Genomic DNA, 20,855 nt, shown 5'->3' with positions numbered 1-20,855 from the left:
TGTATGTATTTGTATATTTTCGTTGTTCTTAAACACTACTCCAAATGGTATCTTATTATATCTATAAAACCTTCTAATCTAAGTTTAGTAGTGCTTGGTCTTACACCCAGCGCTCGTATTGAGTAGTGCTCGGTCTTACACCAAGCGCTCGTATTGAGTAGTGCTCGGTCTTACACCAAGCAATCGTACTCGCTTCTTTTATAATCTATCTTGATGAAAATAGCGTTCGTCCAATTTCAATAGAGTTTTTCTCTACCGTGCTCGGTCATTGACTGATATTCGAATTTCTTGATGTAAATTCAAATAAGCTAAGGATTCATAAGCGTTCGATTTCTTAATGTGAAGTCTTCTAAGTATTATTCCTAGAATGCCTTGATGTGTCTACATCCATTGGTTCCGGCCTAGAGCCTTAGTACTTGGCATTGTTTTTTCGGTGTTCGGTTGGAACTCGCAAGAGTCAGTTCATCTAATTCGCTCACTTTTTAAGTAACGTTCGTTCTAGTCGTTCCTGTTTTATATGATTGAACTCGGTTTCTTTCTCAAACCAATAGTAATCCTCTCGGTCTTAATTTATTCTGGAATTAGAGACCTCTCGGTCTCGCTCCAAGTGTTCGTTCTCGTTCTGAGTTAGGATTTAACGTTCGGTATTTGGTGTCCTTAATAATCTTTGAACAAAGATGAAATTGAAATGATTGATAATGAAAGAAGAAATTGAGATGATTGATAATGAAAGATGAAGAGTATATGATTGTAAGGTGGTCGTTAGATCACCTTCCCTTTTTGTTTTAGTATGACCGTTCGGTATCTTCTTTTGTACACCGTTCGGTCATGAGCGTTCGTTCTCTCTTAGTGTAAGACTGATCTGAATTATTATTAAATGTGATTATTCTATTATATAGTTTTAGACTATATTTTTGAGATCTTACAATATTCAGGATTATTGTAATAACATTTATTTATTTATAAATATTTTAAATTATCTATTATTTATGTCAAATGTGTAATGTTTTTTTAATAATTAAATATTATTATTAAAATGACGTGTTACCATTTTTGTTGAGATAAATTAGTGGAAGACTCTGGAAAAAAAAACTATGTATTTTTGGTTAGTATTTTGGATTTGAAAAAAAATCATAAGTTGTATAAGAAAAAGAAAAAGAATGTGTACATAAAAATAAGGAATTGTACGAAGAATAGATAAGATAGATGTAGCGGTGATCACCAAGAATGAAACAAAAGTTAAAATCCTGTTGTTTGTTTCTCACAGAGATTTTGAGTTGTTTTATGCACAACAATAAACTCGGTGACTCAATCTGGTGAGTGTGAATCTTTGATGAGAATGCAGAGATGCTTTATCTCTCCATCCCTGTGGCTCATCGATTTTCCATTTCAATTTCATCCGAGGCGTTGCGGCAGTTCCTTTCTTCCTCGTCGGGGATGACGGTGGAGGCCACAAAACTACAATGTTTGAACCCGCGTGAAGTCCATCAGGTAATTTCTTTACCCCAACCACCTCCAGCAAGAAATCTGCTGGAGTTTGTAGGTCAAATTTTTAAAGCTTCTCAAGACAGGAAAATTATGTAGGTTCAGCTGTCTAAATATGAAAATTAGGAAGAAGGAGGTTCTAATTAGAAGTATAAAAGGTGTAGATAGAAGTTGTTACCCTTTTTAAAAATCTTCCCAAACTGAAAGTCTTAGATCCTCAGGAGGCAGAAGAACACCTTTTTCAATTAATATATAATCTGGAAATGGAGGACATGTCAAATAAACAAAAGTGAAACACAGCTAGAATATGAAAAGAATCCCAGAAGTGAACTTACTGAGAGATAATGTGTGTACTGACTCCTAACCGCAGCATGAACAAAAGAAATGGATCTAAAATGATATTTTTAGTATCTTCCACCACTGCAATCAAACTTCACAATATGCTGAATGAGAATGGATCTAATTCATTTTTTACTGTCCTCAAGAATTAGTGTATCAAAAGTTGAAACAGATTCCAGGAAACTTACAATCTGTTTTTCCACAGAGTGTTATGCCAACTTCAAAAACAAGTTGTATTATGTATATGACTTTATTATCAATTGGAAGTCATAGATAAACAGAGTATAAAGTACCAAAAATTAGTTAAATTTCATAAAGTAAAGAAAATTTAAATATAAAACTAAACTGAGATGCACCTCCTTCCATATTTAAACCAATGTTCTTTTTTTCAACATTAATGACAACAAAGAATCAGTATAAACTTTTCAATAATGGTTGATTAAGAAAAATTATTCTAGTCTTTATATGATACAAAATTTATTAAGCAATATAGACGCATGCAGAAAATTACCATATGCAACGACCTAAGAAATTTGTATATTCTTCAAACAGCAAAGTGGCGTTACAGAAGATCCATTGAATCAGTGTCTCGGTTCCTCCAGACACATGTCAAGGTTTGCTCGGACACGAGTTTTGAGTTGGTGAAAAAATCTGTTAACAACTAACAGTACCCTATGATATCTCACACAAACATACATATAACATCACTAACATCATCTGTGATAGAACACGAATCATGCAGTGATCTCTAATCTCAATTTTAATCGCTAAAGTTTTCTTTTCTTAACACTAACTGAATAATGACACTTTGACACAAACAATTTCTTTACATTTATTTGATACTATCTTTTATTCTTTCCTTTTTTAGAAATGCAAAAGGTTATTTTTTTAGGACCATTTTATTCGTATAAATAGTTGTGAAATGGTAGTTATTCTTGTCAAAGAACCTTTTTCCATATGCTAATGAGTCCAACTACTTATTAAATATATAGGACATTGTTCGTATGTAAAGTTATATGTACAGCAGAAAATTCCTTTCTTTCAAAATAGAAAAGAAAGTGGTTAAAACGAAAGTTAATACCTTAAACTTTTTGACTGTGTCATTCAAGAGTTCCTTCTACTCTTCTGGTTCACCAATGATAACTTCTTTGATGTGGGATATTTTGTGCCAATCCAGTCCAACTCCTGGCTGACATCTTTTGCATAATTCAGGACAATCATTGATTTCCAAATGTTCAAGGTTTCGGAGGTGATGCGTGCTATCAGGGAGTGAGATTAGCCTTGGACAATGTTCAATTATAAGTAGTTTGAGAGAGGTCAAAGTTGACATCCACTCAGGAAGCTCCTCAAGATTGTTGCAGTCAACAAGTAACAAGGAATGCAGTGTGTTCACAGATCCTTGCAACCACTCAGGCAAAGTGACCAACTGTGGCAAACTTTGAAGAACAAGTAATTTTAACCTTGAATCAGGAATGGAATTAAGGTTGCTAAGGCCCATTGACAATTCCATCTTACTGCATTTGAAGATAACCAAACTCTCTAAATTTGTAATGACATGAAAGGACAGAGACTTTAAACCCCCACAACCAGAAAGATGCAAAAACTTAAGACTTCTAGGTTGTATAGCTTGGAACAATGACTCCAAATTATCACAAGAATAGAGTTCTACTGTTTCTATAGAAGCCAATTTTGAAATCTCTTTGTCTGGAAAATCTGGTTGCCTAGTGGTTACAAGCAGCCGACGAAGGCTGACTAACTTTCTTATTCCTTTGGGCAGATTTTGCAGCTTTATACAACCTCTTAGGTCCAAAGTTTGTAAATTTTGGAGTTTGCATAAGGAATCTGGGAGTCCCTTAAGTTTTTTATTACCTGAAAGATTGAGATATCTTAAATGTTTCAACTTTCCAATGCAGCTAGGCAAACTCTCGTATTCAGAATAACTCAAGTCTAGAACTCTGAGGTATTTGCACCTGGATACCAACGTATTCAAGAAAGCATCATTAGTAGCTTCCATGGGAAAAATTATAGTTCTTGCACCTATGGGAACGAGATCTTGGCCAAGCATATCATTTTCAATGAATGACAAGTGTTGGGCATGCTCAGATATACTTGTACTGTGGGGATACAATATTTGAAACTCACCTTTGGCTACGTACACTGCAAGATCACGGACTAAATCATGTAATTTAAATCTGCATGTGCTCCCCATGTCTAGAAAATCTGTGAGAAAAGATCTTGACCATAGCTCACGCAAATATTCATTAGCAACATCATGTGTTGTTTCATTTTGCTTTGGTGGGGAAAGAAAACCAAGTGCCTCCCACAGCAGAGCAACGTAAGAACTAGAAACATCAAAGTCCTTCGAGGCAAGAGAAAAGCAAGCAAAACATCGTTTCAAATGCGAAGGTAGTTGATCATAACTTAACTCAAGAGCAGGCAAAATATCATTTTCATTTTGTTTTAAGTTCCAAATTTCATTGTCTCTTATATTCTCCCACTCTTTTCGATCCACCCTTGAGAACAGTGAGCTTCCTAAGGTTCTCACCGCCAATGGTATTCCTCCACATTTTCTCACAATTTGTCTCCCAATCTCCATTAACTCTGGATGGTTTTTCCCTTCTCCATCATCAAAAGCAGATTTGACAAACAGAGACATGGAATCCTCCTCAGAAAGGCCTTTTAGAATGTAAGAGTTAGAGAATTTAGTGCGCATCATGGCATCTATTGAGTGACTACGAGTAGTCACCAAGATTTTACTTCCTTTGTTACCTACCGTCTCTATAATTTCCTTCAACTCATCCCATTTAACACGATTCTCGTTCCACACATCGTCTAAGACGAGCAAGAACTTCTCACGTTGAAGGCTACTTCTCAAACGAATTTGAAGTTGATCCGTGTCTAAATTTTTGAACTTCTCATTGGTGGCGTTAGGAGCAGAGTTTAGGATTTTAATAAGGACATTCCTAAGTTCGAAATCATTAGAGACACACACCCACATCTTCAAAGTGAAACATTCCTCAATGCTAGTGTCATTGAACACTACCTTTGCAAGAGTGGTCTTTCCCAAGCCTCCAAATCCCACAATGGAAATCACTGAGAGACTTCTGTCATGATGATCATCTTGCAGCAAAAGCTCTATTATCTTCTGCTTATCATGTTCTCTTCCTACCACATTTGAGACATTCACATGTGAATGAGTCATTTCCCTCGCATTCAAAACCTTGGTATCCTTGTCACTGCTTTGAAGACCAAACATGTGGCCATCAGTTGCAACCTTCTCTAACTGCTTCTTGATGTCTTTTATCTCACGCCCCATTCTGTAACGGTAAACCACAGGATTACTAGTTGAAAACAAACGACATACCTTCCTGCAGAAGCTGCCGTGCGAGCTGACAACGTGCTTCCGCAATACTTCGCATTCAAAGTTGTCGACTATGTCTTCCGCGTGGGCGAATACCTGCCTGATCTGTCTTAGCCACTCACTCAGGGCATTGTTCTGCTGCTTCTTTTGCTCAGCGTCTAACAGGAATGCTTTGACCAGTGCCATGGTCTTTTTCATCTGCTGTAGCTCTTGGTACACACCCAACGCCAAAGAAGCTTGTTCGACAGCTCGAGAAGCGAACTTCGTTATAAGTGATTCTGCAACTGCAACAATGAGTGATTCGGCCATGACTTTAGGCAGACAAGAATTCAGTGACAACCTCAGGAATGGTTTTTTCTCTGAATCTTATCTTGTCATTATGATATTTATCTGTGAAAAGTCTAGTCAATATTGGAGAGCTCTGCACGTAGGAAAACTCTATTTTGAAGACAAAAATTGATGGGGTGATGTTACATATACCTATTTTTTTTACCTTGGAGATGAAAATAATTATTTATTCGATGGTTTTGAGTTGAACCAGTTGATTTAAGAAAAGTCAACAAGATACTTTATTACATGCATCTTTGTAAGGTTGAGATAGCATCATAGAAAGACAGATATTACGTTGAAGACACTACATATGTTCAACCCAAATGAAAGTTTGTAATTTTGTTGTTACTATGTATCTTTGGGTTTCATGAAATTTCTCAAACACAAGATGTCCACTGTACTATATTGTCGATGATTTCAAGAGAAATATGAAGTCTTTCTAATACAAAACCAATTCGTCAGTAAACAAAACAATACTGTTTATAAAATGGGGCCAAATATGACGCCACATAATAATTTTTTTATGCACTTCCTACTTGTACTCATGTATTTAATTGGATAAAATACCCCAATAATGATTTTTGTAGTCTAGTAGATTGGTGGTTGGGGTGTTAGAATCAATCATATATAAATATATTCACTGTTAATTTTTATGTACAATTTTGTTTTAAAACCCTTTTACTGCAATTATATTGGATGATGAGGGGCTATGGTATGCCAACCAGGTCAACGAGCCAAAACAAACTCAATTAAGTTTTTCATCCACGACATATATAATTCCTCAAATCAACTTCTCATTTTTTTTTATACATTCAATATAGAATTTCATGAATACGCACTTAACAAAAACTAACTTTGTCAATGTAGATTCTATAAAATAAATTCCTATTCCATTTTTGTAATGGAAATAGCTCAAACAAACAAACATGATACCATCTAGCATACAAACGAATAAACCATACAAATGAAGACAAATAAAGAAATGACAATAGAAAAAACTCCCTAAAAGAACGACTTGAAAGTCACAAGCAAGGATAAAAAAGAATCACACACAGAAAAAACTAACATGGTTTAATTAAAATGTTAATGAATTTCAATATATGCCTACAAAGATATACCTAGAATGAAGACCAGTTTGTATCCTATTCCAAAGTTTAATTGATATATAACATTAATTAATATATATTGGTTTCTCTAACTTGTTCCTATCACTTCACATTTTAATTGGAGAAGGTTTTATTTGTGAGGTTTTACTGTCTGCTCAAGACTTGCGGGAAAATAGAAGTAGAGACATAATTCAGGAGTTGTGAACCTGCAACGGAGGTGAGTTATTGAGTTGACATTTGATTTTATTTCTGCCCAGTTTAAATTTTACCTAAATGTTGTGATTTGAAGATTATTTTCCAGTTCATCTATTTGAAGAATCTTATGTTAGCTCTGATACTCTTGATAGTAGAGATGATATGGTAGACTGGTAGGAAAATGACACTCATTAATAAATTTTTTAATGTGCTTTTGGTATTATGTTGTGTGTCAACTAGACACTTTCAATTTATGCACTTATCTTGGCTTCTCTTCTCTAAAACCATAAAATATATTATTAAGACACAATTATTTCTTATTATTGTCTAATAATCACTACAATGCCCTGTTGACTCTTGCATTCTAAAACCTACAACTCTTAAGCAAATAAACAACCCATTTAATTCTATTACATTTAAGTTTACTTAATAAAACTCTCCTGTAAACTTAAATGTTTCTCGTGACTTTCATCATTCTTTCCTACATTCAGACTTATTTTTTTCATTTGCCGACTCCTCGTGGTCGACTTCTCCATTGCTTTGGCCTACTTCTCAAATGCTTTTGGCTGACTTCTTATTAACTATGGTAGACTTGCTCTTTCCTTTCAAAATGGTTGTCTTGGTCGCTTTGTGTATGGCCAACTTGTACTTCATTGTGTGCACATTATCTCCCTAATTATCTTGATCTTCACTTTAACATTCCTACATGATTCAACTGATGCTTCAACTCCTGGCCTATAAGGGTTTTTCAGTCCAAGTATTCCCAACAATGTTTGTTTTGTCTCTCAATCTTTTTGCAGGCCTGCCGATGCATTGCAAACTTTTGGTAGCCATGATAATGTTCTCAATCTAAACCCTTTCTTCATTATTAAAGATCATGATTTCCCTTGTTTGGCCATAATAACTTGAACACATAGCCAATATAATCTCAACAACACCCTTCCAATGTGTAACGATCCTTTTGCAACCTCTCTTCTCCCTTATCAAAATCGTAGTTCTCTCTTTCTTAGAGTTAAACGTCTTCACATGAATGATTTCACAATGCTGCTTCACAACATCAATGTCCATCCCTAAATCCATAACAGCCCAAGAAAGCAATGCTTTCTCAGTTGGCCTACCTAAAATTTCTAGCGGCGAGGTTTGTTGGGTCTGGTAAATGCTTCCTACGGTATTCAAATCAATTTCTTCTTTCAATAATTGTACTAAACTCAGTGCCAAATATACACCTTCTACAATTTCCTCCTTTCCCAAATCTTTGCTCAGTAAGTTAACCGAGCTTACCTTAGGTTCCATCGAGCTTCCTACATTCTCCTCCGAGCTATGTAGAGGCCCCTCCAAGCTAATTGGGTTGGTCTCATTCTCGCCGAGCTACTTGGTCTCGACATAGAGACATCCAAGCTTCCCACTTGGTCTATTGTGTTAACCGAGCTCTTCAATTGCTCGTCTAAGCTCTATACCAAGTTCTCCAGAAAATTCTCCATTGAACTCTCTTTAGAGCTTTGCATTGACCTCTTAACCGAGCTCTCCACCAAGCTCTGCACTGAGCTATCCACCAAGCTCTACACTGGGCTAATTATCGAGTTCTGCACTAAGCTCTTAACCGAGCTTTCAGCAAAGCTCTGCACCAAGCTCTTCAACAATTTGGCAAGGCACCTCCACGGACTGTCCAAGCTTCCCATTGGTTCTTTTAAGCTTTCATTGAACCTTTCCGGGCTACTAAGTTGTTTGCCCGAGGTATCTTGATACTTGGCTGCATTGCTGAGTTTCCCATGATACTCGATATTCTTGTGGAGTTGTCCTTGCTACTGGACTATTTGTTCAAGTTCTCTTTGTTGCTCGACATTTTTCCCGGATTCTTCTTGCCGTTTGAGAAACTTGTTGAGCTCTCCTTTCTAGTTGGCAATGTTGCCAAGCTCTCCTTGCTGTTCGGCAAACATGCCGAATTGTCCTTATGCTTGGAATCTAATCTCTAGTTCGTACATAACTTGGCTTCCGATCTCTTGGACATCATACAACTTGCACGTAGCTTGACATCCAGTCTCCAACTCGGCAACTCAACTTCGAGCTCCTTGTCATCATCAAGATTCCTATTTCTTCTTCAGCTTATTCAGTAAGGAGATTTGTCTCCTTTTTTCCACTTTCAAATCAACACTCTCATGCAAAATGTTTGACCTTACCACGATAGTAACATTTGGCCGACTTGCATTCATTTGCAAAGTGGTTGTGCTTTCCACACTTAAAACATCCCACTTCAGAGTTACTTGACCGACCTCTGCAGCCTCTCGCTTGTCCATGGCCTTGCCAGTTCTACAGACCAATCTGCTCTTCACCATCTTCAAAATCACCTCGTCCTCTTCCACCAAGACGTCGGCCTTGGGTGTTCCGAGCTCCTTCTTTCACGTCTCGTGTGCCTCCAGTGACCCGACAAGCTCTTCAACTGTGAGCATTGTCAAATCCTTGGACTCTTTGATGGCGCAAACTATACTTTCAAAGTCCTTAGTCAATGACCTTAAGACTTTCTCCACAACTCGGTGAACAGACAACTCATCTCCAGTTTTGCTGAGTTGATTTGTCATCGCTTCCACCCGAGATATATTCTTGGCTACTAATTCTCTTTCCTCCATTTTCAGGCTTTCAAACTCACCTCTAAGCATTTGAAGTCTTACTTGCTTGACACAATTATCTCCTTTGTATACTTTCTCCAAAATCTATCACGCTTCTCTTGAAAATTTAACGTTCACTATCTTCTCAAAGCCAATGGGTATAATATGTACAGAGTTTATTAATCCTTCACAAACAATCTTCTCAATGCAACAATCTAGGCTACCGTCTACTCTACATCTTCTATTGGCTTTTCGTATCCATTCTGCACTACATCCCTCACATCTTGCGATACAAGAAAAGCTCTCATTTGCACACTTTAGTTATCATAGTTGACTTTCTTTGTCAATTAGGGCAAGGAAAAACAATTTGCTAGGCTGATCGTCTCTCACTGCTTCTTTCTCAAACATTTTCTATTTCAGTCGGACTCAACTTTGATGCCAATTTATTAGAAAAATGACACTCACTTATATTTTCTGAGTATGCTTCTGGTATCTTGCTATGTTGTGTGTCAATTAAATACTTACAATCTATAGACTCATCTTGGCTTTTCATCTCCATAACCATAAAATCTACCATCAAGACACAATTATTCCCTATTATTGTCTAACCACTACATTATCCTACTGAATCTTGCGTGAGAATACTTTTAAATAAATAAACAACCCATTTAATTCTATTACATTTAAGTTCACCTAACATATACCAGTAATGGTAGATCACAGGACCATCAGTTGTAGTTTTAATTGTATCATGACTTCAAAACTTGCAAATCTATTTAGAACTACTTTTATTTTTCTTTTATGATCTATTAGTGCAAAAATCCCATTTAACTTTGCCCAATATATTTTGGATTCAAGAAAACCAAAGGCTACCAAAATGTGGTGACATTTTAAAAATTATTAAGAATGTTTAGGCTTCGATTCTCATAAAAACTGAAGAATATATAAGTTTAGGCCTCAATTGTCTAAGAACCAATACTTAGATTCATTAATTCAAAAATGTAATTATTATTTATTTTATTTTATTTTTTGAGAAAGATTTAGGCTTTATTTATTTTTAAAATCTAAGCTTGAGCTTCGGTTTTACAAATAGTAAAAGCCTAAAGGTTTTTATATCATAACTAACCAGCGAGGCCTTTTAATCTATATGCTTGTTGACGATATGATCTAAAGGTTTTTAATTTTGATTGAGAATATATTTTAATATAGGTTAGGCACTTTCATACAATTGAATGAGTTTTTGTTACCAATTGAGAATGTATTTGGATTAATGGTAAAAACTTTAACAATAATTAGTTAAGAATGTACTTTGATTAATTAACTTTTTACTTGGTTAAGAGGTAAAAGAATAAAAATGATTAAACATAATATAATTTAATTGAAAATGTACTTTGATTCAATTTATTATGAATAATCTAAAAATATATTATTTTAATTAAGAATATATGAAAACCTAGAAAATAATATTTTAGAAGTGATAGTGGTTTAAAAGTTGTGAGACTCGATTATTTTAATATTAAATAGTTTTAATATAAATAGTTTCATTATGAACAAGTTTTATTATTTTAAAACATATTATATTTCGATAAACCACTTTTCTAGAGCTCTTTGGCTTCTTTCTAGGAGTTCTTATCCTTTGTTCGTTTAATTGAATAATTGAGACTATAGGATTGATCCTGGCGACGAACTAGACCAATCAATTTCTCAGATAGAGTAAGTTGGTTTTTTACTCCTTCCTTTGGTTAGTTTCGTTTTCCTTGCATGCTAACCCTCTGTGTTTAGCCTGTGATATTTAAGTCTTCTATAAGACTTTTTGTTGATTAGTAATCCTAACGGTGTATCCTGATCGTGTTTTTGTGGTTCATAGGAGTAAATAAGACTTCTTGTGCTTGTGGAACTGTTTTAGGTTTTCTAGAGTGGTTTGGTCCTTTATCAAATAAGAGAAGCTAAATACCTTGCTTCTAAAGTTATAGTAGCTTGGTAACCTGAGTTGGTATGTTATAATTGTATGGAATCATTATTGAAATTTGTTTTGAATTCTATATAATATATAAAAAAAATGCGGTAAGATATAGGATAGAAATATACTATCTGAAACATTTATTTATAAATTATTTAAAGAATAATAATATAAAATTATTTATACATTGTTGTATATAGATTTTGACTGATTGGGACTCTCATTTATGTAACGTGCTTGCTCTCCTTGTATATTGATTTTGGTGCATAACGTTGTTGTAAAAGTCATACATTCACACAGAAATTGATTAAAAAAATTAAAAGAAATTAGTGGAACCAATAACTGCGCTATTCTCGATCTCCACGGGGAAATCCAGGCACAGCTACTACAAATGATTTTATATGTCAAATTGCAATCTTTTATATTTCTTTAACTCTGTGCGAATACAATATACCAAACACCGAGAATCCAGCTCATCGTATATATAAAATTACAATTCCACTGACTACATTTCAATTATTACACGTATTTTATTAAAACAAATGATGTTTTGCAGCATACTTTTGTAAAAACCATAATGCTTTGAAATGATTCATCAAGCAACTATTATAGTCACAAAATTTCCAATTGCATTCTTGTCTTCCTAAACTCATGGCCGAATCACTTCTTTTCAGCTTCGCAGAATCAGTTTTAGGAAAGCTTGCCACTGTTGTCGTTCAAGAAGCTTCTTTGGCGCTTGGTGTACACAGCGAGCTACAGCAGATGACAGAAAGTATGGCACTCATCAGAGGTGTGCTCTCAGATGCTGAGCAAAAGACTCCACAGAGCAGTGCGCTGAGCCAATGGCTGAGACAGGTCAAGCGTGTGTTTTGTGATGCTGAAGACATAGTCGATGATTTTGAGTGCGAAGCATTAAGGAAGCATGTTGTCAAAACCTATGGTAGCTGCTCAAGAAAGGTAAGTCGTTTCTTCTCGAAAAGTAATCCTGCTGTTTATCGTCTTAGAATGGCGCATCACATTCAAGACATCAACACCAGATTGACCAAACTTGCATCTCAAAGAACCCTGTTTGCCCTTCAAGTCATTGACCGAGATACACGTGTCGTGCACGTGAGGAAAATGACTCATTCTCATGTAAACCCTTCCAATGTTACAGGAAGGGAACATGATAGGAATGAAATAATAAAACTTCTGGTGCAAGATGGTGATTGTCAAAGTCTTTCTGTTATTTCCATTGTGGGAATGGGAGGCTTGGGAAAAACCACACTTGCTAAGTTGGTCTTCAATGACACAAACATTGATGAATGTTTTCAGTTGAAGATGTGGGTCTGTGTCTCTAATGATTTTGAACTTAGGAATGTGCTCATTAAAATCCTCAATTCCGCTCCAAACCCAACTCGGGAAAACTTCAATGACTTTGAGACGGAGCAACTTCAAATTCGTTTGAGAGAGACACTTGAAGGTCAGAAGTTCTTGCTTGTGTTGGATGACGTGTGGAACGAGGATCCTGAAAAATGGGATGAGTTGAAGGAAATAATAGATTTGAATGTTGAAGGGAGTAAAGTCCTAGTGACCACTCGTAGCCGTACAGTAACTGCCACAATGCGCAATAAATCATCAAATTTGTACCTTCTTGGATGTCTCTCTGAAGAGGATTCTCTTTCTCTATTTGTGAAATATGCTTTTGATGATGGAGAAGAAAAAAAACATCCGCAACTGTTGGAGATTGGAAAAGAAATAGTTGAAAAATGTGGTGGGTTACCTTTAGCAGTGAAAACAGTGGGGAGCTCACTGTTCTCAAGGTTTGATAAGAAAGAGTGGGAGTCTATAAGAGACAATGAGATTTGGAATTTACAACAAAATGAAAGAGGCATTTTGCCAGCTCTCAAACTAAGTTACGATCAACTCCCTTCATATTTAAAACCTTGTTTTGCTTCTTTCTCCCTGTTCCCAGAGGATACTTCTATTCATTGTTCTCACATTTCTACCCTATGGGAAGCACTTGGTTTTCTTCCGCCACCAAAGGAAAGTGAATCAATGATGGAGGTTGCCAATCATCTTGTGCATGAGCTATGGTCAAGATCTTTTCTTTCAGATTATCTTGACTATGGGAGCGATTCCTCATTTACGTTACATGATTTGGTGCATGATCTTGCAACTTATATTGCAAAAGGTGAGTTTGAAAGAATAGATCTCCGCAATAAAAAAAATTCTGAGAATGCCCAACATTTAGCCTTTATGGAAAATAATTTGCTTGCTCAAGCTTTTCCTCACAAAGGTTTAAGAAGTGTGTGTCTTCCCGAGGGAATGAACAATGAAGCTTTCTTGATTACATTGGTGTCAAGATGCAAATACTTGAGGGTTTTAGAATTATGTTCATGTGAATTGGAGAGTTTGCCTTACTTTATTGGGAAGTTGAAACATTTAAGATATCATAATCTCCAGTGTAGTGAAAAACTCAGGAGACTCCCTGATTCAGTCTGCGAACTTCAAAATTTGCAAACTTTGAATCTCAGTGGATGTGTAGAGCTACAAGAACTACCCAAAGGAATAAGAAATCTAATCAGCCTTCGGAATCTTGTTATAACCACCAAACAAGTTGATTTTCCAGACAAAGACATTGCAGTTTTGACTTCTTTAGAAAATTTATATATTTGTTATTGTCATAATTTGGAGTCATTGTTCAATGGTATACAACTATCCACTCTTAAAAAATTATCCTTATTTGAATGTGAAAGTCTAAAGTCGGTTCCGTTTCACGCCATTACAAATTTAAAGAGTTTGGTTATCTGTCAGTGCCCCAAGTTAGAATTGTCAATGAGTCTTGGAAGCCAAATCCCCGATTCAAAGTTAAAGTTTGTTTATCTTGGAGGCTTGCCGCAACTGGTCACGTTGCCTCAATGGATTCAAGGATCTGCAAACTCTTTACAATTCTTACTTATTGAGGGTTGCATCAATCTTAAGGAGTTTCCCGATTGGCTAGTAACTCTAGTTTATCTCAAATTGCTTAGTATTTGCAGTTGTCCAAATCTGTTGTCACTGCCTGACAACATGCATCAGCTCACAAATCTTCAAAAAATAGACATGACTGGTTGTCCTGAATTATGGAAAAAATTCAAACCACGAGTTGGACAGGATTGGTACAAGATATCACACATTAAACATGTTTTAAATGATGACTCAGAAAATGAACAAGAGTTATCGGAATAACACAATCAAAAGTTAGAGGTAACCTTTTGGATTTATTATTATTATTTTTTAATTTTCTCAAAAATATTTTCTTCTTTACACAGGTTATAGCAATTTGTTGGCCTCTCCTCCTCATAACACGGGTTACACATGAGAACTCACCTTCAGAAGTCTCACGTTAGTTCAAACTTAAACTTATCTTAGGATTTATTTTTTTTATGTTATAAAAGGAGTAAAGTGTTTTTGTAAAAATTCATTTCAATGTCTCTTCTTTTTCTTTTATATTGCTTTAGTATTTGCGAGAAAAATAAGAGTGAAATTAGTTTTTTCTCTAAGGTTGTTTTTGTATTTGTATTTTATTTCCAAGTGATATGGTGTTATTGTTTTCTCTTTCGGGCTATACATAAAGGTATGTAATTTTTTTTAGAGTTATTTTTTTTGTCTATTATTTATTTTGTTTCTTTTATTTTAATTATTAGTACTTGTGCGACTATTCTGATATCCAACCATTGGTTGTTGTTATTGTCATTAGAATAATATTGTATTAGTGCATATAGTGTGGTAGTATGAAACCGTATGTATAAGAAAGTTTTAGCTAGAAAGTAATTGATATTTAAGCGTGATCATCAATAATCGATCTCTTTTTTCTTGGGAATTATTTAGTACACTATTTCACAGGTTACCTCTTTTAGTCTAGTAGATAATATTATTTATAGTGGGTTAAGTTTTACTATCACTTGGCTAGCTTAAAAATCAACAAAATTGAAAAATAACTTACACCAAGATTTTTACAATAGTCATTTGGTGATATAAAGAGTGCATTCCAACCATTAAATCTCAAAAACCAAAACTTTGAAAATTTTCCAAATCTTAACACCAAAAACACCTTAGATATTCTCATCAAATTCTATGAAATTAAGTCACTTCATAGAAAAATATTCTTGAAGAAAAAATTTATACTTTTCTAATTAGTGAATCTACACTAGGCTATGTTCACTTCCGCTAATTATACTGTTTACGGTAATTGGCGAGCGATCAATTACGCTTTTTACGTATTCACTTAAGTTGATTAGCGCGGATAGAATTGAAGCAAATTGCGAGATTCATGTATTGTTCAGTCACCCACACATCTGAAGAGATTTGGAGGGATGACATACAATTTGTCTGAAATGCCCCTCTTGTTATAAATATATTACAAATCAATACACATACAATTAAAAAATTGAAATGCACTGCATATTTAAAATACACAACGTTCACTGTGCTATCACGAGTATGACTGTGAGGAGCTACGACTTTTGTGCTAAAGCAGAGATTTCCGAGCCTGTGAAGTTGCTTCACACAGCCATAAAACAGTGCAGATTCGATCCTTCACATACAACATTGCACACAGAAAAGATTCCTGCACCATTGACAATACACTAGGACATATTGAATGCTTTTTGACCGTAGAACAAGCTTTAATATGTGCTTGGTATTTGGCTATTGTGTTCATTGAGCTAGAAGAAGGAGAGCATTGTGTTGTGTGCATGCGTTGAGTGCGGAAGAGGAGAAAGAAGAGAAAGCTGGCGTTGGCTAGCCGAGAAAGAAGAGAAAGCTCAGGTGAGGATCCATATGAGTGTATTTTTGTTTAGGCAACTTTGTTTCTGTAATGTTTGCAGGGTTAGTGGTAGATGAGAAGATGAGGTTACTGGAAGATGAAGAAAGGAGGTCATTGATGAAGAGAACGACTGTTTGAAGCTGGAGAAGACGATGAACAGGCCACTGTATTCGGTTACAAGAGTACCTGTAACCGGTTACAAGGGCATGAAGAAGCACAACATGGAGCAGTATTCGGTTACATTGAAGTTGTATCTGATTACACGCGTAGATTATTTGGTTCAATGGGTGGTATTCGGTTACACAGCCCGTGCGTTGGACCTCGTAATCGGTTCCAATGGTTGTATTGAGCTGGCATGGAGGATTTTGGTTGCAAGGTTGGTGGTTATCGCGACATGTTGACGACGGTGGAGGTTGCAAGCTTGGTGGTGTACGCATGTGACGATGGTGGACGATGCAATGTGGCGTCAACTTCGGAGGTTGGTGCTGGAAGCGTGAAGGTGGAGGATGCAGCAACCATGGCATCGTCGTTGAAGCAGTGGAGGAAGCTCTCGTTGATGATGAAGGATGCAACATCGTTGACGATGAAGACAAAGTTGTTGGTCATGATGGACGATGTAGCCAACATTGGTGGATGATGATGAAGACGAAGCTATCCGTCATGGTGGAGGATGTAGCGATGATTTCAATGGTAGTTGGAGTAGTGTACGAAGGTGAAGGAGGTGGTTGAAACAGATGCACTTGTAATGAACCCTTTGTTTGTGATGCAGGTGTTGAGTGGATCTAGTGGAGGTGTTCTCAACGTGATGAAGCTACGTCAAGCGTGAAGGAATTGAACATTGGGCAGCAGGTCGTGGAGCATTTGAGGTGATGTCTAGGGTAGGGAAGCACAAAGAAGTTCATCAAGGGTGTTATCTGTAGTTGGTATTGTATGATTTTTAGATTTGGAGTTTTGTTTGTTGATAGGAGAAGTAGTTAATGATGTATGTTTGTTCATATTGTGAAGGTGGTTGAAGTGTGAGGAGATTATTTGTTTCGGTGGAAATTGTGGTGGTTTTTTGTCCATATTTTGTGGCTGCAAAGATGATGATGTATATATAGGAGGTGGAAGATTGAAGGAATTTTGAAGCAAAGTGTTGTTGAATTGCTTGTTTCTGTGTCTTAACTTGGTTGAAGGTAGATTCTCATTTTAACAAACTTATGAATTTATCATTTGTAATATAAAATTCTCATGTATGTTGTTTTGGTTTAGGGTGACTGTAGTCTTCCAAAATTCATTGCATCTTCAGAATAATTGGAGAACATAATTTGAGATTAAGTGCATCTTGGATAATCTGTGAGTGATATTGGTTCGAGGTCCAGTGCTAATTTTTGGCTTCATTTGACTTCAAATTTTCATAAGTCTTCAACAGGTAAGTGTTACATAATGTTAATTCTTATTAAATCTATGAATGAGTTTATTGAGTTACGTTATCTATTTTTGTTTAAGTTTAATGAATATATGAATGAATTAATGTATATATGAATTTTGTTCAATGAATATATTGATGAATTATGTTTAATGAATATATGAATGCATGATTTTAATAGTATGTATATTTCTGTAAGTAAATATAGATGGAAGAAGAATTAGATTTGTCTTATTTGGACCGTGAAGATATAGATGATGATGTGGTTGGTGTAGACTTCAATATAGTCACAATGCTACATCAACAATTACAAATAACCACCTCACTGTCTGCACTAACAATGTTATGCATTGTTTGTCATGCCTTGAATATATTAAATATGTGCTCGAGCGATCCAAGTAGTGTAAGCAATTTCCTTCCTGACAAAGACCATCGCAGGCAGCAGTTAATGTCGTACCTGATGCATACTAATCGATGTCGTGACATTGTTCGAAAGGATCCAGAGGAATTTATTAATTTTTGTGAGAGACTAAGAACAACTGGGTTAGTTAAAGACGTCATTCGCTCGACAGTGGACAAGTAACTCAATTTCTTCATATAATTGGGCATAATGTTAAGAATCGAAGTGTCACATTTTTCTTTCATCGATCTGCGGCGACGGTTGGCAAACACTTTCACAATGTGTTGGATGGTATTTTAAGTCTGGAATCAGAATTTTCAACTCAACCTTCAGGAGATGAGGTTCATCCATATGTCTTGAACAACAATCGGTTTTATCATTTGAATCTATCAGTTATGATGTAAGTTTTATGAAACACCCCTTAATGTTATGTAGTTGTATGATGACTTCTTAATTCAATGTTTAGGATTGCTTAGGGGCCATAAATGGTACTCATGTTCGTGTAAGGGTGCCAAGAACAGATGCTCTGAGATTTCGTGGAAGAAAAGATTGGCCAACTCAAAATGTGTTTGTTGCATGTGACTTTAAAATGAAATTCACATACGTTGTAGCTGGGTGGGAAGGCACAACATCTGATTCTAGAATCTTAAAAAATGCTCTTGATCGAGATGATCCGTTGGTCATCCCCCAAGGCAACTGTCTTCATTGGGATGTTATGATTGATTCTTTATTAGTTACTAAATACTGATGTGTACAATATTGTAGGAAAATATTATCTTGGCGACGCTGGATTTATGCTTAAAAGTACAGTTATGACACCATATAGAGGCGTCAGATATCACCTTAACCATCGACATTCATCATTGAGAAATGTTATTGAAAGAACATTTGGTGTATTGAAGAAACGATTTCCTATCATTGCAAGTGGCACTGAACCACATTATGGATTGGAGACAATGATAGACATTATTTTAGCTTGTTGTATCGTACACAACTTTATCTGAGTTAATAAAGATGACCCATTACTTAATGAGGTTGATAATGAGTTCAATGAAATGGAAGAGCATAATGTGTCATCTTCTCAAGTACAAGAAGATGATTATAGGGTTGGTAGTACTATTAGGGATGCCATAGCTGATGAAATGTGGCGAGATTATCAAAACTCATAGTTATTGTAATTGATAGTTTTTTATGACTCTGTTCTTTGAATATGACATCTATTTGGTTTTATGATTAATTCAACTTGACTTGTTACCATTTTCTTTATGAAATAGGTTTAATATGGACATGGGTAAGGGAGTAACCATTGAGTCCTTCGTTGGTATAAGAGAGTTCATTAAATGGACTGAGGACATGGATGCTAGGCTTTTGCATTCTATGATCGAGGAGACTCGTTTGGGTAATAGGGTTGATGGCAGCTAGACAACCCAAGCCTATAATAACATGGTTGAATACCTTCATAGTTGTGGTTATGTTAATGTTAGTAAAAGTAATGTAAAAAATCGTCAACAGGTGTTGAAAGACAGATGGGGTGAGGTTCATGACCTCTTTGGTGGATTGAGTGGATTTGCTTGGAATGCCGTAAGTATGAGATTCGAAGCTGAGGACAAAGTGTGGGTTAACCTCATTCAGGTATTTGTTAAATATTCAAATTTGGTGGATTCTTAATATACATAAGTTCAACCACTATCTGTTTCATGTATGTTGTTTTAGTCGAGGCCAAGTGCAACAAAGTAGAGAGTTAATAGTATCAGACACTACGATTTAATGGTTGAGTTATGGGCGGCGGATCGAGCAACTAGGAGTGGTTTTCGGACCGCTCGTCAAGCGCGTCGACAGTGGGTTGGGCCTTGTGTTCAGGTTGATCTGAATCAGAATATGTAGTACATTCCTGAAGAGCCTATCTATCCGGAGTATAATGACCCAACTCCACCATCACCTCCTCCATCTATGGCTGAGTATAGTACAGGGCAAACTCAATTTGTGCCTTCCGTTCCATCTGGAGGAACTTCATCCTCACGTGGTTCCAAAAGGAAGGCACCTATGGTCGATGTGATAGATGCTCAATTTGATAAGTTGACGACCAGTCTGGATGGTTTCATAAATGTCCTTGGCTCTACAAATGTTCATTTTGGTGTAATTTCTGATGCAGTCGTCCATCAAGTCTCTACAATGGAAGATAGAAATCAAATACTCCGTCGCACCTCGACGTACACATACACAGAGGGCGACATTTATGAAATGTTGAGTGTTATGAATATTGCTAATGAAAACTTGCTCGAGCAATGTTATGATTTCTTATGTGGAAACCCCACATGTACTAAAAGGTTGATGGGACTTCCACCACACAAGAGGTGGAATAAGTTATGTAAAATGATCTCGGGTGGTGACTGTTAGGGATGCCTTCAATGATTAGTTGTATTACAATTATACTATTATGTATTCAATGTACCTGTATGTTAATTGTGACTTCTTGGTTTTCATCCGTGTTCAACTTTTAAATTATGGTGATGGTTATGATCTAATGGTTAATCTTTGCTTATTGTTATTATTAATATGCAAGAATTTGTTATGACTTAACTTGTTAATGTTTTTATTGATGGTTTTGTTGAAGAAATTGTGAAATGGCCTTATCATCAACCAAAAGGCCTAGAAAAATTCGTAAGGGAAAAGAGACCGTAACTAAGGCAGAAGTCGCAACCTATGTCAGACCATCTGTTGAAGAACAATTAGATCAGCGTCGTTTCTTCAATCACAGCCATCAGATGAAAAACTATGCCGCTGATTTCTACACAAGGAATATTGTTGTCCTAAAAATAATGAATTTCGAATCATTTGTCGGTTCAACCTTATATTTTCAACATCATCTTCTATTTCAA

General features: G+C 35.9%; 2 protein-coding genes across 10 annotated transcripts; one reads left to right on the top strand and one right to left on the bottom strand.

The window, feature by feature from the left end:
• Positions 1 to 1,140: 1,140 nt before the first annotated feature.
• LOC108326065 (putative disease resistance protein RGA3) lies at positions 1,141 to 14,994 on the top strand. Of its 7 annotated transcripts, none has more exons than XM_052874169.1 (4): positions 1,141 to 1,491; positions 6,763 to 6,838; positions 12,054 to 14,607; positions 14,673 to 14,834. In XM_052874169.1, the coding sequence occupies exon 3, from the start codon at positions 12,142 to 12,144 to the stop codon at positions 14,587 to 14,589; it is 2,448 nt and encodes an 815-aa protein (XP_052730129.1). In that variant the 5' UTR covers positions 1,141 to 1,491; positions 6,763 to 6,838; positions 12,054 to 12,141; the 3' UTR covers positions 14,590 to 14,607; positions 14,673 to 14,834. The 7 variants fall into 7 exon arrangements, with proteins under 7 accessions (XP_052730129.1, XP_052730128.1, XP_052730131.1 ...); XM_052874168.1 differs by having other exon boundaries at positions 1,171 to 1,491; positions 6,749 to 6,838; XM_052874170.1 differs by lacking the exon at positions 1,141 to 1,491 and adding an exon at positions 2,391 to 2,438 and having other exon boundaries at positions 6,749 to 6,838.
• On the bottom strand, positions 1,421 to 5,613 carry LOC108326066 (disease resistance protein RGA2). 3 transcript variants are annotated; one of them, XR_008247566.1, is made up of 4 exons: positions 2,906 to 5,613; positions 1,821 to 1,916; positions 1,664 to 1,742; positions 1,421 to 1,558 (listed from the first exon to the last, which is right to left on the bottom strand). XR_008247566.1 is itself a non-coding variant. In XM_052874164.1 (2 exons), exon 1 carries the CDS (start codon positions 5,492 to 5,494, stop codon positions 2,942 to 2,944), a length of 2,553 nt encoding a protein of 850 aa, XP_052730124.1. In that variant the 5' UTR covers positions 5,495 to 5,613; the 3' UTR covers positions 2,368 to 2,496; positions 2,906 to 2,941. The 3 variants fall into 3 exon arrangements, 1 of the variants encoding a protein (XP_052730124.1); XR_008247567.1 differs by having other exon boundaries at positions 1,821 to 1,905; XM_052874164.1 differs by lacking the exons at positions 1,421 to 1,558; positions 1,664 to 1,742; positions 1,821 to 1,916 and adding an exon at positions 2,368 to 2,496.
• Positions 14,995 to 20,855: the final 5,861 nt, after the last annotated feature.

The sequence above is a fragment of the Vigna angularis genome, chromosome 3 (assembly GCF_016808095.1).
Source record: "Vigna angularis cultivar LongXiaoDou No.4 chromosome 3, ASM1680809v1, whole genome shotgun sequence".
In the NCBI taxonomy this organism is placed as follows: domain Eukaryota; kingdom Viridiplantae; phylum Streptophyta; class Magnoliopsida; order Fabales; family Fabaceae; genus Vigna; species Vigna angularis.
The sequence above is the reverse complement of the archived record's forward strand: the minus strand, read 5'-3'. Positions and strand labels throughout refer to the sequence as shown.

Bases quoted from the DNA above. Each gene is read 5' to 3' on its own strand.
- LOC108326066 (XM_052874164.1), bottom strand. From the start codon at position 5,494: ATGGCCGAATCACTCATTGTTGCAGTTGCAGAATCACTTATAACGAAG.
- LOC108326065 (XM_052874169.1), top strand. From the start codon at position 12,142: ATGACAGAAAGTATGGCACTCATCAGAGGTGTGCTCTCAGATGCTGAG.